Source organism: Schistocerca americana, chromosome 1 (assembly GCF_021461395.2).
Source record: "Schistocerca americana isolate TAMUIC-IGC-003095 chromosome 1, iqSchAmer2.1, whole genome shotgun sequence".
NCBI lineage: Eukaryota > Metazoa > Arthropoda > Insecta > Orthoptera > Acrididae > Schistocerca > Schistocerca americana.
Genome location: NC_060119.1, coordinates 836,237,502 through 836,253,704, shown reverse-complemented (window position 1 = coordinate 836,253,704; position 16,203 = coordinate 836,237,502). Strand labels below are relative to the sequence as shown.

Here is a 16,203-nt window from a genome sequence, read left to right as displayed (position 1 = left end):
TCCAAAGAAGAGCGGCGCGTTTCGTCACAGGGTTATTTGGTAACCGTGATAGCGTTACGGAGATGTTTAACAAACTCAATTGGCAGACTCTACAAGAGAGGCGCTCTGCATCGCGGTGTAACTTGCTCGCCAGGTTTCGAGAGGGTGCGTTTCTGGATGAGGTATCGAATATATTGCTTCCCCCTACTTATACCTTCCGAGGAGATCACGAATGTAAAATTAGAGAGATTCAAGCGCGCACGGAGGCTTTCAGACAGTCGTTCTTCCCGCGAACCACCGTTGGGTGGCTTGCGGAGAATAAATGTAGATGTAGATGTAGATCAGGTGTGTGTGGGGATATGGCACGGGAGATCTGTTTGCATATTAGGTTTGGAGGGTATTGCCTGCCTGCGAAGGTCATTGTGAGGCCTTCAGCATACTGAGTAAGGGAGATCTCTTCACTGCAGATGCATCTGCCATGGGTGGCCTGGCTGTATGGGAGGGATTTTTTAGTGTGGAAGGGATGGCAGCTGTCAAAGTGCAGGTACTGTTGGTGATTGATGGATTCAATGTGGTCTGAGGTGTGGATGGAGCCATATGAGAGGATGAAATCGAGATCTAGGAAGACGGCACAATGGGTGGAGGAGGACCACATGAAGTGGATGGGAGAGAGGGTGTTGGGAATGTTGTGGAATGAGGATAAGGTGTCTTGCCTTGGGTCCAGATTATAAAGATATCATTAATAAACCTGAACCAGACCAGGGGTTTGGGAATCTAGGAACATTTTCTGGGGATGGAGCTTGCAGGTGGAGGTGTCTGATGGCTGGCAGAGGCCCTCCACCACATAGCCACTCCATTTAATCGCAACGGTGGAGGAACCTTTGTCTGCTGAGAGGACGATCCGGTCCAGATCCATTTTTAGGTTGTGTAGGGCAGTCCTTTTTTCTGATGAAAGGCTGTTGTTCTTACAGAGGGAACTAGGAAAGGATGGTGGAAACAGGTTGGAAGTTATAATTCCTAGAAGGTGACCAGGGGATGGTTACGCAGGAGTGTGGGAAGGTCACAGTTAGATGGTGGTATGAACTGGGACAGACAAGGTTCAATGTAAGGATTGTACTGGCTTTGGTTGGAGGTGGCAAAGAAGTGTTTCCACGGCAGGGAGCAGGAGAAGGAGAGTAGGTCTTTCACAAGTCCAACATGGTTAAACCTGGGAGGAGGGCTGAATGTGAGGCCTTTGGAAAGGACAAACTTTTGTGGGGATGAGGATTTTGGTGGAGAGGTTAACAACAGTGTTCTGGGAGTGTTTCGTTTCTGGATTTTGTGGAGTGCTGGTAGGAGGTTTTGAAGGACGTGGTAGGTTGAAAAGGTCAACTAGACAGGATCTGGGTGCTATGAGGTTTTTTACTGTTTAAACATGGAACAATATTTCAGAAGTATTCCAGTCAAAATTAAAGTTGTACTGAACTGTATTGTGATGTTACAGGTCAATAAAGTGTTCCCCTGACAATCCAACTTTTTTGTATCCTGTGGGGGACAGATTAGAGATATTCTACTGTATTTTCAACATTTTTTAGTGTGTCATGAGACATATAGAAAAGGAACAACGAAAACAGTGCCTATCCTCACCCTGTATGTAATGTAATATTCACTCAATTAATGGATGCATATAAAAACCAGAACTTACCTTCTGCAAAGACTCCCTGGATGAATGTAACTTTCCACATAGATCACAGCACATTGTCTTATCAACATTGTTAGCACTTACACTACTTTCAACAGTTTCACTACTAAGCAGTCTGCTTTTACTGTCCACTTTGTCTTTTTGCATCACACAAGAACTGCTTATGGCACTTTCGCTGAAATTATATCCACAGTCCATGGAAGTTTCATTATTTTGGCACTGGATACCACAATTATCTTGTGTAACTTTTAAATGTTCATAGATAGTTCTACTTTCTGTCCACCTAACATTAACTTCTCCACTCTCATTTCTCACTTCAGAACTTGCTTCGCCTCTGTTTGTGGTAGACGTTTTGAGCCCATAACTCTCACTTTCTTTCAAATTACTACCACTATACGAATCTGAACACGATTCTTTTACTGATGAACCTCTAACATTATGAGGAGTTAACACTGTCCGGCTTTCATCTAATCTACGTATATTCAGTGAGTTGTAGTCCTTTGGGATGCTGCAATTTTCACCGTCCCCTGTTTTGCACAGTTTTAAAAATTGTCCTTGGGTATTATAAATAGTTGCCAATGGATTAGATGTTCCAAAAGAATCACTATTATGAGAAATCAGAGTACTTTGTTCATTTGTGTCAACACAGGTGGTTCCCATCTGTTCAGTACCAAGCACATTCCCTGACCCATCTGACAAATTACTATCACCTGTAGCACTAAACAACACATTACAGTTCCTCAAACTGCTTGCAGGTGATGTTCTCGAAAAGTTCTCATTCACTGTTGTCATGGTGAGAGGGCTACATCTTTGAGAATTATGGTTGGATTCATGACTGATGAAGTTGTGAACGTGTAGGTCATTCTTGTTGGAAAATGTTTTCTTGCACATTTTACACAAGAAAATTGTTTGGTTTATTAGTCCCTGTAGGAAAAAAAAAACAACACTGTTAATTCCTCAATCACATAAGCAGCAACAGATCATCACAAATTAGTGAACACAAAAATCATTGACAAGCCCTTCTAATTACAATACATCACTAACAGCATTCTCTGTACAAGTTTTAAACTGAAAGAAGTGAAAGCAGACTTCTAGCGTCACCTGTCAGTCAGTCACTGGCTGCTGCAGTTTAGGCTAAATTAACCCAAGTGATTAACAGTGCATTACACTCATGAGCAACTGAATTAGAGATACAATGCTGTTTTGCATACAGATTGGGCCCATTGCCAAAATAAGTTGAATAGTGGGGCATGATTTCCTCCAGTTTCGCATTGGCCATCAGTGTGAGAGTCAAGTGCAGAAAGTGCAAGACGTGCAATATCAGCACACACAATCACAGATATCACACTCTGAAAGACTCTGAACCTTTTTGATACCATTGTAATACTCTTGAGTCTTTGATGCAAGGAAAACTGCCTGCCACAGTCAACTGCAATGGGCAGTAACATGTTGACGCTTGAAATTTTATAATATTGACGATACAATCATTTATAAGAATTACAACCCAATACATCTCTCAGGATGAAACTATCTAACTGACACAATTTTTTATTCCTTCACTCTCACATTCTTTTGTCTCCTGAGTTTTGTTTAACTGTTACATCTATACTCTTTTACAAATGCTGACTCCATTGTTCTCCACAGCTGCTGCTGTCTGTCCTTGTTACTACAACAAACTAAGAATAAGCACTACAGTACTAGTACTTCATATCTGCTGTAACATACATTTGAGATCAATTTTATGTCAGTCAGGTCCTGCGAAACCTGCTTTTTGACAAAGGAAATTTTAGATGCTTAATGGTCACTGTGTTCAACAAATTTTTTGCTTGAAACAGCAGATTGAAACCAATGAAAAGAAGATTACAAACCAGCTGATGTGGCTACAATCTGAGGAATGCATACATCCATAAATATGAAGAGGACATGGGTCACGTAACTATTGCAGATTCAACAGTGGATAAACAGACCACAGTGCAGAAAATAACATACCAAATCAACCATCTTTTTGCCATGAGTCATGGTAATACATATTTCTCTAAAAGCACTTGAGGCAAGGCATCTTGCTTGCCAACAAGGCACAGGTCAGACTAACTAGAGGAGGTATTCTCGTGTCGGGGATACTTGCACATTGTGACACGGTGTCTGTATATGCCTGCATTCATCTCTTCCCAAAGAATGAATGAAACGTGGACCTGTTGGATCATTACCACCCATTTGTTCACTAACAGTACCCCAACAGGCATCTTTTTCCATCAGTAGGAAAATTCATTATATCAGCACACCCATATTGTTTCCGAACTAGAACTATTTAAGGAACACTCTACCGATAATATGGGGCTCGTGTGGCTCCCCTACGTCTCCTGAGCACAATTCTACTGAACACACCTGGGATGCCGCTGAGCAAGACACTTGCAGCTTGCGCTCAGCTCACCACTGTCTGCGAATTGTAGGTGAATTTTAAATGGTTACATATCGGGATGCCTACCAATGTTTTCAGTGTCTGTAGTTCACAACAAGTTGATCATGATCAGTTCAAAATGAGGTGTTATTGCTGGGTGGTTCTGTTCATTTCAGGTGCTCCAGACTGTATATTTGAGAGTAAAACCCTAATCAAAGAACTCCAAGCTCAATCCTACAACCACTGCCACATTACATACAAACAATCTGTAACAGTTATTTCATGTACTAAGATGATAAGTACTATTTGTCTACTGCTGGAAGTGGCACAAATACTTTCAAATTGCTCAGAACTGTTGCCACGAACTTTACTAGTGAAGCATTAGATTGTTTCACTAGAAGCATATACTATTGATGCTTATCGAAATTATTTTATTGCAGTAAGATATATGCGACACTGAAAACGAGTTGTAGATTATACCAGTATAAGCAGTGATGTTTTGTAAGCTACCAGGAATGCAGGCATAAGACATTTGCATTTATAAACAGTGAGAAAAAGTAAACTAAATTTCATTCTGTGAAGACAGGCTTAGCTGCTGGCTGGTTGGTTTGGAACAGTTTCAGACACAGAGAATAGCAAAACACCATCTCTTACCTCAAATATACTGAACCAGAGAGAAAATGGAGACTGTAGTGAAGTGCCCGATCTAGTTCTTATTTTGTAATACATTCAATCTGCACTAAATAAGACAGAGAATACATAATATGCATATAACTAACTAAACACGAATGTTTTCATGTTCCAAAATCTACACATTTTTTTCCCCATTTTTGTTTATGTGGCAGAAAATGGTGTCATTTTTTAAGATATGCCTGGAAAACTATTGTTACAGGAAGATATGAAATATTTCACCCATCAAATAATTGTGCCCGACAACATCAACACTTCAGTTTTACTGCGTACCTATCTTCCATTTTCCATTTTCATTAGCTTTGGCAGAGCAATAGTCTGACAACTGCAGTCACTTGGCCTAATGCAGTTATATTTTTCTTTCTGGAGGTTTGCAAAAAACAATATATTTGTGTTTCCATTCCTCCCACTTTCAAGAAGCTGAAACAATGGCCGATCAATAGAATAGCTCAAGTAAATGCAGGTAGGGTTGCACAACTGTGGGAAAAAATTATTAACGACTGCAAATGAAAGGATTCAATATCAAACATCTAAAAACTTACATGTTTTTCAATGACACAAATTTAATTTATTCATTGGGAATTAACTACTTTCACATTAGGATACAAAATTTCAATAGATAGTAAGTTCCTAGGTTTATGCTTAACAGTATGTGGTATACGACATTTGTGACCACAGATTCCAAGGATTTAAAATTATTTATGGAGTTAACAGCTAACAAGTTATAGCTCTAAGTTTTTGTTAAAAGTATGACGTCTCCAGTTTTGTGGCATATCAGATGGATTCTTATGAAATGACCTTATGCCACAGTACTGATTTCAGTTAAAAATTTTAGACTCCACTAACACGTTACTTTTAATAACAAAATATGCAATGATATGTGATTACAAGAATTTTGAGATTCTTTGAGAGGCCTTTGCCATATATCTGAATGTTTATTTTCCCACAGTTTCGCAATTACGCAGTAAGGCCATTTTCAAGTGTACATTCATTGGCTTTTTGGTCACCAAAATGCTGCAGTGGCAAATATTGCCATATTGGTCTATTATATATGTTTTACATGAAGCATGTCACTTAGCCTAGCTCTTCTGAGTGCAGATGTCACATGTATAATTAAAATGCTGCAACTAACAAAACTAGTAGAGTAGTAAGTCACAAGATTAAAAATCACATAATAGTAAAAAACATAATCACAGTCAAGGTTTTTTTAACAGCACCATCCACTGGATACTTTTCACATAAACTGCTCTTCAATCATAGCCTGTACTTGAAGTGGCTTGTATGTTTTTTTATAATATGGAATTTTATTCTCATGAAACAATCTTATACCAACTGTTTTAGTTCAAACATTTGAATTATATGTATGACATGTGCATTCAGATGTACTACACTGTCCTTTGTGTACGACACACATAGTAAACAACCATTGCAAATATTTACCAAAACAATTTTTTATGGCCAATCAGCCAATGTCTGAATGTTTATATTGAAACACATTGAAAAACAGTTTCTATTATTATATGCTACTTACAGTGCTTACTGAATGTAGGATTTTTAACTACCCTTACGTTTGTTTGGACTTATGCCATCATTTGAGTAAATCAATTAAAAGCAAAGAATTTTATTGAATTTAATGAAAACTTCAAATCAAATTCTATAGAAGACTAACAAATAAATTAAAACAAATACACAGAACTATTTGAAAATATGTGTGATTTCTTCTAATGAAAGAGTACATCAACTTACATCGTTATCACTCTTTGAGGTACCATCTGCAACACCCGTCTCTTTACCGACTATTTCATTGAAAGTCCTACACACACTCTTATCTTTCTCATTTTGCTGTTCTGGTCTGATATCAAATGATGCAATCTGTGCACAACTGTTCCTCATTTGTCTAAACGGTTCCTTCTGCTGTAATTCCATACTTGTTTTTTCTGTATGGTGAACAGAATTCCCCATATGCAATGAATTGTTCTGACAACTTTCTACTATTTTAAAATATTCTTTAGATACTTCTGCTGTGTGAACATTTAATTGTGCTCTGGACTGTATAGCTCTTTCTTTTCCAGTCTTATTAATATGACTTCTTGAATACAAGCTAGGTGCCAGATCATCATACTTTGTTTCTACAACATTTGCTACTGAGACATTATTATAGCTGATTTGAGAGTTGACTTTAGCATGTCTGGTAAATAACTGATCATTTTTTGAACGATGTTGTTGGTTTGTGGACACATTAATCAGCTCATGGTTAACATTAGAAACAGCAGGTGCTGATGGTGTAGCTTCTGGATAATGTGGGCTCTGGTATCCAATAAGAGGTTCTCCTTCATCTGAAGATGTTTCTCCTCCACTAAGTTGACTGTGAGAATTTGGAAGAAAGAGTAGTCCACGCTCACCATCCCACTGTCCAAGTTTTGAAGGATCCTTTTCATATAACTTCTGTGCCAACACCTGAAATATTAAATGTTTAATGTAAAATGGTCATTGTCCACTTGATATTTCATTTACATAATTTTCTGTTATATGTTTCAGAAACAGGTTTTCAAAATACAGTAAACATTGAAACTTTTACTGAAATGAATCAAAGTCTCACTCACTGTATTGAGAAAGGAAAAAAATAAACACTATGAATATGTGTAGACAGGCACATGACAAGATACAGTACTGTGTGCATTAAGTAATTTTCTCTCCAAAGACAAAATCACAGAAGAAAACAAAAACTGCCTCAAATTCAAGCAAGCCTCCTTATTTCTTTGTTTCTTTGTCTTTTATTCTTTCTCTCATCTCAAGCCTTTGATTTTAGTGTCATCAACACTTACTAATTTGACTCTCTTCTATCACTCTTAGTAGACAGTTGCTTTAAATTTATGACCAGTGATTCATATTCTTTATTATGCTACAACATTTGTCTCCCACAATTTGTGTGCTCATAGGTTATTTCATGCACATTGTCTCTCCTCTTGTATGCTAGTGATAATTAATTTGCTACTTTTATCATCATTTGCATCACACCTATCTGCTGGGCTGTATGGTTAACAGGGGATCAGATAATGAGAGAAAGGAAGGTGACAAGATAGGGTTAGGTAAGAATGAGTTAGGCTGGAAGTTGCAATGGAGTTGCAAGTTAAGGGACTGTTATGAGAAATTTTGTGAGGAGAGTAAAAGGGGAAAAATGAAGGATAAAGTACAAGAAAAAGAGATGTGGAAAGATTACAATAAAAGAGTAGAGTGTAGTCACAAAGTAACAAGGAGAGTGTGAGGTGACATGGGAGCAGGAGAGTAGAATCCAGATGACACAGGTTATAAAGCAGTCACTGAAGACAACCACTAATGTCGACACCATGCTCCACAAATAGGTGGTCTACATGGTCACTGACCATAGTTCAGAAGTAGCTATTCATTTGGGTGGTTAGTTTTTTCACGGTTACAGCTACATAATGCTTCGTTCCGTGCAATTATTATGGCAAAGTTAGCAAATGATGTCACATATTTCTAAGTTCTTCAGCCTTTGATGGAGTAAGAAATGGCACTTACAGCTGGAAAAGGAAGTGCTGAGATAACATGTAGGACAGGACCGTGGTCTGAGTTTTCTGCAAGGATATGGCTCATTGGGTAGAAGGCTGTAGTATGAAGGGAATAAGAACAGACACAACTAGTGTAATTATACATACATGAGTTGGGACGAAGGTACTAGCAGCATAGTTAGTAGAGACTTTGTATTGACTTAATCAATCCTCCTTGTGCTTTGAGCTACATTAAGTGGTTATATGCCCTGAGCTTATGGCTGAGTACTCTGTAAACTGGGCATAAAATAGCATTTCATGGCATCGCTATCATCATGTGGATTAATAGTTTCTGGAGCAGCATAATAAAAGAAACTCATAATGTCCCTAATAAACATGGCAGCTTGTTGCTGAAAATAATGTGTAAACCAACCATCACAAGATTAAAATAGGTGGAGCAGTTTTTTCTATTCTTTTCTTTTTTTTTTTTAAAAAAAAAGGGGGGTGGAGCCCCTCCACACCCACACCAACATGGTGACCATCTCAAAAGATCTACTCTCAGCTCCGTATTTGTTAGTTACTAATCAAGGACTTCACAGGATGTGGAGTCGTGATGTTATCCAAGCATCTGGGTAGGATTACCCACTAACAAGGCCACACTGAGGAGATAGATAGTGGACGAAAAATTAATGAAGGGTAGCAGTTTAAAGAGCAGAGGGGAAAAGTGCCAAGGAAAGCACCAAGGGGAAAAAACCTCTGCGATAGTCTGGACAAGGTAGACATAGCAGTAGCAGATTTCTTGCTGCCTGCAGCAGATCATGCAAGGGTAGGTTGTGTTAGTAGTGGGTATCATGCAAACGGATAACCTGTCACAGCCATCTGTTCATTATAGAGAGGTCTGTCCAATTCCGTGTGACAGCACAGTGTGCTGCTGAGAGCTGAGTGACCCCCCTCCCACATTGTGTCAATGATGAATGAGTGTGGGGGAAGGCCCCAGTCGTCCATCAGCGTCTCGTAGACGTGCTTTGTAGCCAAGCGCCCAGAGGTGTATGGCTGCATAGTGGCATCATTCCTCCTCCACAGGCTGCACCGATGTGCTGAGTAATGGCCATGGTTGAGTGTCCCCTGTGTGACGGATGACATAGCAGAAGTCCTTGACTGCCTTGATCACCCTAACAATCGACTCCTTGGAGCAGAGCTGCTAGGTGCCGATGCATCTCTGCGTTACTGCAGCGACATCCAAGTTGTTCTTCGGTGTGTCCGCCACACTGTGTTTCTCTGCCAGCTGCTCTGTGAGGGGAGCAGCAGCAGGTGCTGTCTCTTGTTCTGTGGTGGCCACACTGAGGTCACATGTGAGCTGCATGCATAATTGCCGCACCTGGTGGAAGGCCTCATCCGTCTCCGTGGACAGGGCGGCCTCTAGAGCTGCCCTCACTGCTTCCATGATTGCTTTGAAGGCCACTGTCACTTCCACTGCTGTGGCTGCCAGCATGTGACACATTTCCTGCACTTTAAGCACCTGCTGTGTCACCACCAGTGGCCAGTCCCCTGCATCACTCTCAACAGCATGGTATTCTGACCACCTGTGGGCAGTGGAAGCTGTCTTCCCATCTCTTGATTCTGTCATTGTTCGGTGGCACTTACAGCACTGGTGTCGCTCCTTCTTCATTTACATTTTGTCTGCAATGCAGCCCTCACTGACAAAGGCCGAGCAGTCATGCCAGTTGGCCACATGGGGCCCACTGCAGTGAGCACAAGTTGGCGCCTCGTCCCGGCGTCTGACACAGGTGCAGGTTTCGTGTGCACCGGCACACTTTACCCACCGCAGTGAGCTGCGGCATTATTTGGCCACATACCCCTCAGCTTGGCACCTAAAGCACTGGAGCTCAGGGTCCAAGCCGAGGGGGAGAGCTTTGTCAGTCACAGGAAAGTCTAAGAACTTCCTTAGCCAGAAGGTGTTGTCACCATCCGCCACAGTTTGCACTACAACCATGTATAGCAGTGGTCACCTTTTGTTTGTCCAGTTATGTGACTTGGCAGTTGCACCCCACAATCTGGCACTTAACAGCCTCCCTCGGACCGTCTTCTCATCACAGATCCAAGGCAGCCCACTGAGGAGAGCCTCAGATGGCTTCTCACACTGTTTTGATGAGGCCATCTTCTTCAGAGTAGATGGATCAAGGACGTGGACTACCAACGCACTTTTGAGTGCACGGAGATTGACCACGCTCACTACTTGCAGCTGGATGATGGCATCCGAGTTGAGACACTCTATGCCTGCTACTTCTTTGCAGCAGTCAGCTTTAACATCATACAGCTCTGTCCACGACCCTTTACTGCACTGTTTATGTGGTGACAGACTGAGCACTGGAATCCTAGGAGGTCAACTTCCACTTGATAATGGTCAAAAGCTCGTGTATGTTTGATCACTTGGCATGGCTGGAAGCCCAACAAGATTTTATGCAGTCATTTCACTGCAAGATAATGCATTCATATATTTTTTCCTCAAAAACAATAAATACACAACATGTCTGAAATGGTACCACGTACCATGAACCAGGCTCATAACAGTAAAGTACCAGGTCATAGGTGTTTGGTTTGTTTATTGTAGTGCTTGACCACCCTGCAGCACAATTCACATAAGGTGCCTCTGGAAACATGGTGTCTCAGAGTAGCTCTTCCTTTCATAGAAACGATTCAAAATCTCACAACCCCATTTAATTGATTATACCGTGAGTTCATTCCATCTTCTAGTGCATAAATGAAACACCATTCCAGAAACATTAAACCAAGACTTGTAAAGGGAAATGATTGGTGAGTGGTCCTCTGAACAACTTAGGTGGTGGTGTATGAAATGCTGGTACTACATTGCTCAGACAACAAAACCACATTCACACCAGAGAATCACCAACTTGACCTCACATTTTAGGGAAAAAAGCACACTTGCAAAATATCAACCCCAGCAAACAATCCCGGATGGGTATTTTTGCCATATCTTTGATATTATGCAGTTATGATCTTCTGACTATACAGCTTTAACACACATGCAAACATCGGCAGTTTGTCACCCGTTCTGCCTCCAGCAGCCACCTGGTGCCTAATTGTCAAGTACTGTACAGCAGAGTGACAAGCAGATCTCTCCTATGTGTGGGACACTGAAGACATGAGATGAGGAAAGGGTAGAGGGTCTTGTCTGCCCAACACGTTTTGAAATTTTCTTCGATAACACACTGTTTTATGGAAAAATGTGCAGATACCTATTTTGCTTTAATAATGAAGTTTCTCTTGGGATTCATAAAGGGCAGATTTCTGTTCTTTCCACTTTTCACTTAATGTAAATTTTGTGACACCCGCTGCAAAAGGTACAGATGTATTTCCCAACTGTGACATATGATGTGAAACTGGCATTCAGTGAATCATTTGGAATAATATTTCATAAAGCTATTAATCATAAAATCATATGTAAGTTTCATAAACCAAGACAGGGCATACAATGATAAAAAGTGACTCAATTCCTTGTGATGGTGTCGCCCTCTCTAAGCAGGAATCAAGTAATGTTGTAGTCTTAAAGGGAGATGTACACAAGATTACGATATAAGGACATTGACTGTGACATGTGGAGGTTTGGTTCATGTCATTAAATGCAGGCACGAATAGCCAAAGTGGTTAAGGTGAACACTCACAATAGGTGGGAAATCCAGGTTCAAGTCCAGGTTCAGACAAATTTTGACATGTCACAGTTGGGTAATACATCTATCCTCATTGCGGCTCATGTCAAGAAATTCACATTTAGGAAATAATTTGAAATAATATTTCATACAGTTGCTGTTTGTCAAACTGCAAGCAAATATTCTAAACTGCTACTTATAACAAAGTAAACCTGAAACAAAGACATAACTATAATTATCCTTTACATCTTATCCACCTCTTTCTCAACTCACCTGCAAACTTTCAAGGGAATTTTCACAATCTGTGGTGTCAATCTCATTTAAACTTATGCCTTCCCTCTCCATCTCGGCATATGTTCCAAATGGCAGCTTGCCCACACACTCTAGTTTCATTATATGCATTTTTGATCGCAGGTGTTTAGCTAAATGGCCATGTATACGAAATGCTATTTTGCAGTCATCACATTTGAAAGGACGAGGATTTGTAGTAGTTGGAGCTCCAAAAGTGGAGTTCATGCTGACCTACAGACAGAAAATAATATTACATTTTGACACATGATTACATATAGTTACTGATTCTTTAAATGAAAACTTTGCATGGTTACTTAAAACTATAGAAATATTCCATAATTTCATCTATCATAGGTCATTTAGTAAGTTAGCGTGATAAACTGTAGCAACACTGTGGTAGACTTCTGTATTGAGGGTGTCTCACACAATAGTATTGTTTTAGTTGGGAATACAGGTACGTACAATATGAATTTAGGTGTGAACTGTATTAGCGTAGTGTCAGATGCTCATCTTAATGAACAGAAGTGAAATATTGTGATCTGGATGGAGACCTGGCATGAATACAATAATCATGACAGAAGATAACTATCATCAAATTAGTGAGCTTTGGAAGGAAGAGATAACTAGTGTGTGGCAACACAATTAATATCGGACATGGCGGGGGAGGTGGGGGGCAATTACTGAATGACAGTAGTGTGTGATATCTTGTGTCTGCTCAACTTTGTTGACTTCTCTTTGTTTCCTTCCATGTGACAGTACCAATTAAATTGTTCTCATGTTCTTGCAGGAGTGCAAAATAAATTGCTCTCATTCGCCTGTATCAGTTACATACCGTTTCTGTTGTTCCCGCTAGCGATGACATCACATAGACAATGAACAAAGAACAGCACATCAAATGTGAGTCAACAACACCATTTTCAATTGATTCCATTGCATCAGAACAGGCAGTGAGCAATTTGGATGATACGAACACCAGTCTTCACTTTCAAATTCAGACTGATGGAATTTCTTCACTGCCAGTGTTAATCCATATTGTGCAGCAAGGTCATAATAAAGCTATATATGCCACAACAGCCAGACCTTTGGTTCAAAATGGTAGAACTCCTGTTTGCTGCGGATAGTGTGTGCGATGGCAATATACAGTTTATACTTACCATTGGCACACTGTACTCTCAATCTCTAGTGTTATTCTCACACATTTTTTACGCCACCCTCAATGCGTGCAAATGTCAACATCTCAAGGACAATGAGTTTCAACATATGCTTAAGTTGCAGGACCTATGCATGCAACAGGTCCTAAATAGTGAGAATATTAGTGACAAATTGCCCTCCAAATTTTGGTGTTACCTTCAATCACCACTTACAGAAGCGTAAATTTCTGAAACAACCTGCACAACTGTTGTTTAATCAACTACCATTTGCGTTAAAAGTACTGTGATTTCCAACAACAGTGGAAACATATCTTTGCATTTGCACGTGGCTGACCAAATGCACAATGTTTTAACAAGTGAGAATATGGGTGCATCATGTCAAGACGTAACAGCATCACAGGAAATGTTTCAGCTGACATTGCAATATGACAGCAGTTTCCGCTAGCAGAGAAGATCTGTGCACATAAAGATACAGGCACACACTAGCAGCAGCTCAACGAAACTGATCCCACAACATTGACTCACAACATCTGTGGTAGCAAGGACCAACAAGGTTGCATCCACATTTTCAAAAACAGTCACAGACTTGATGTTGATACCATTCACACCTAACTCCACAAGCTCTTTGCACTTCCCCTTGTGATTATCCAAATGAAAACAGTGACTGGATTTAGATGCAAGCCGCAGCTCTGACGAAAAGCACTTATTTACACCAACGTTCACAGAACGAAAATTTGAGGTTCATCACAAGTTCCCAATACTTAGGCCGCTTTTCGCTGACACCCGGAAATCATTGACAATGCTACCAAGGGATCAATCTTCGTGTCCTGCATTTCCAATGCAGATACACATGAAATACCAGGACAACACAATGTTCCAGGCCCTTTTCGCCATCACCTCAATTATACATCACAGACACACTCACTTCATGCACACATCACATTGATTACAAGACAGATGTAAGTGTACTGACAATGGATTAGAACAATCAAACTGTGGTCAACACCTGGCTTACAGCTGCTAGTAACTTCCAAATTTCTACTTTATAGGAACGAACTGTTGCTGAGAATCAGGGCTTCAAGAAACCTCTGCAACTGACTTTCGTGTAGGCTGACATAAAGGAACCCACCCTAGGCATCACATTTTTGCATCACTATATTGTTGACAGAATCTTGCACGAGATGTGTATCCATGTTGGTTCTGAAGCTATTACAGGATGTCTTGGGAAAATGAAAATTCACAAACCTTGCATTACACTTTGTCATGTGGCATAGTTCAACTTAGTGACACACGATGCTACAACTCCAGATACAAAGTTGATCGACACTGTTCAAGGAGCTCCAGTCTTCACACCCCCAAGTACACACTGAAGGATCTTCAAATGATAGAATGTGCATACCATGACATAAAAGACAAGTTATGATCCCTAACAGATGAAAAAAACAATCATTATGGTGGAAAATGAAATGATTTCCAAATAGTGTGTAGCATCTAAGGAATTGAGAGCTGCTCAATCTGACCTCTAGAGCATAAGATCTTCCTCAATCTCAGTTTCTATCAACCGCCCCAGTGACTCAAGCCACAACAGTTAATGAACCATCTCTGCCAACAACTGCAGTCTTGCACAATACAGGACTCCACATTCAGGCTATCCCTGGTTCTCCCATCACCTTCAAGACTTGCAGACTAGAGCCTGACAAATATGCAGCAGCTAAGAAAGAGGTCAACAAATTGTTGAATGTGGGCATAATTCGTCATTCAAGCAGTCCCCAGGGATCTCCTAAATATCTTGTAGAAAAGGAATATGGCTCTTTGTGACCACATGGAGACAATCGAGCATTAAACGCACACACCATTTTGGACTGCAACTCAAGAGAAAGCTGTTCAAATGTGGCAGCACTTTGTAGATGAGGTACTTTTTGGACTGCCCTTCCATTTTGCTTATTGGATGATGTGTTTAAAAATAGCTTTGACAACTAGTTTTTTAACATACTCACGAAATACCAGTTGGTGATTAATGGGGACAAATGTGAACTCGGACAATGGAAAATACAATTCTCAGAACATTTGACCTCTTCTTCTGGCATAGGAAAAATCAATACAACTGAAGACACAGGATGAAGAATTCCAACAGCTAATCAATTTCCTGGGAATGGTTAATTTTTACCACCACCATTTTCCACATGCAGCAGCCACACTGGCACGTCTCATCGCAACACTAACAGGACCTAATTCCAGTGGATGCACCCCCCCCCCCCCTTTCTTGGAACACAGATATGCTACAGGATTTTGACACAGTAACAGCAAGCTTGAAAAATGCTGTGCTATAGGTGCACACTGTGTATTTTGTACCTCAGGCTATCAAAATGGACACCAGCCAGTTGATAATACGAGTGGTGCTTCACAACCAAATCCACAGTTCTGACTGCCACTCTGAATTTCCCCTGGATGTTGACATTCTCCCGGACAAATTGGAGTGCATTACACTTCAGACCATACGTGGAGGCACGATCCTTAACCTGTTTACTGATCATAAACCTATTTCATTTGCATTTACAATGCCGTGTGATTCCTTCTCAACGAGGCAATGCCGGCAACTGGAATTTATTAACCAATTCACGATAGACATTCACCATGTCAAAGTGCAGACAATCCAGTGCCAGATTATTTTTTTAGAATCAGTTCAATATTTGGCTAGTGCCATTACTAATGTGGTAATACTGGTTCCTGTCAGGTCACTGAAGTTAAGCACTGTCGGGTTTGGCTAGCCCTCGGATGGGTGACCGAGTTTACTGGGTGCTGTTGGCAAGTGGGGTGCCCTCAGTATTTATGAAGC

At 40.5% G+C, this 16,203-nt stretch overlaps 1 protein-coding gene across 1 annotated transcript in view; it reads right to left on the bottom strand.

The window, feature by feature from the left end:
- Positions 1–16,203, bottom strand: part of LOC124594550 (transcription factor HIVEP3) — a gene marked incomplete at its 5' end in the record, with an annotated part of 83,568 nt that overhangs the window by 11,536 nt on the left and 55,829 nt on the right. Inside the window, 4 exons of the mRNA XM_047132925.1 lie at positions 1,664–2,584; positions 5,025–5,168; positions 6,495–7,205; positions 12,199–12,447. Coding sequence (XP_046988881.1) covers positions 1,664–2,584; positions 5,025–5,168; positions 6,495–7,205; positions 12,199–12,447 — 2,025 coding nt within the window. The remainder of the gene's footprint in view (positions 1–1,663; positions 2,585–5,024; positions 5,169–6,494; positions 7,206–12,198; positions 12,448–16,203) is intronic.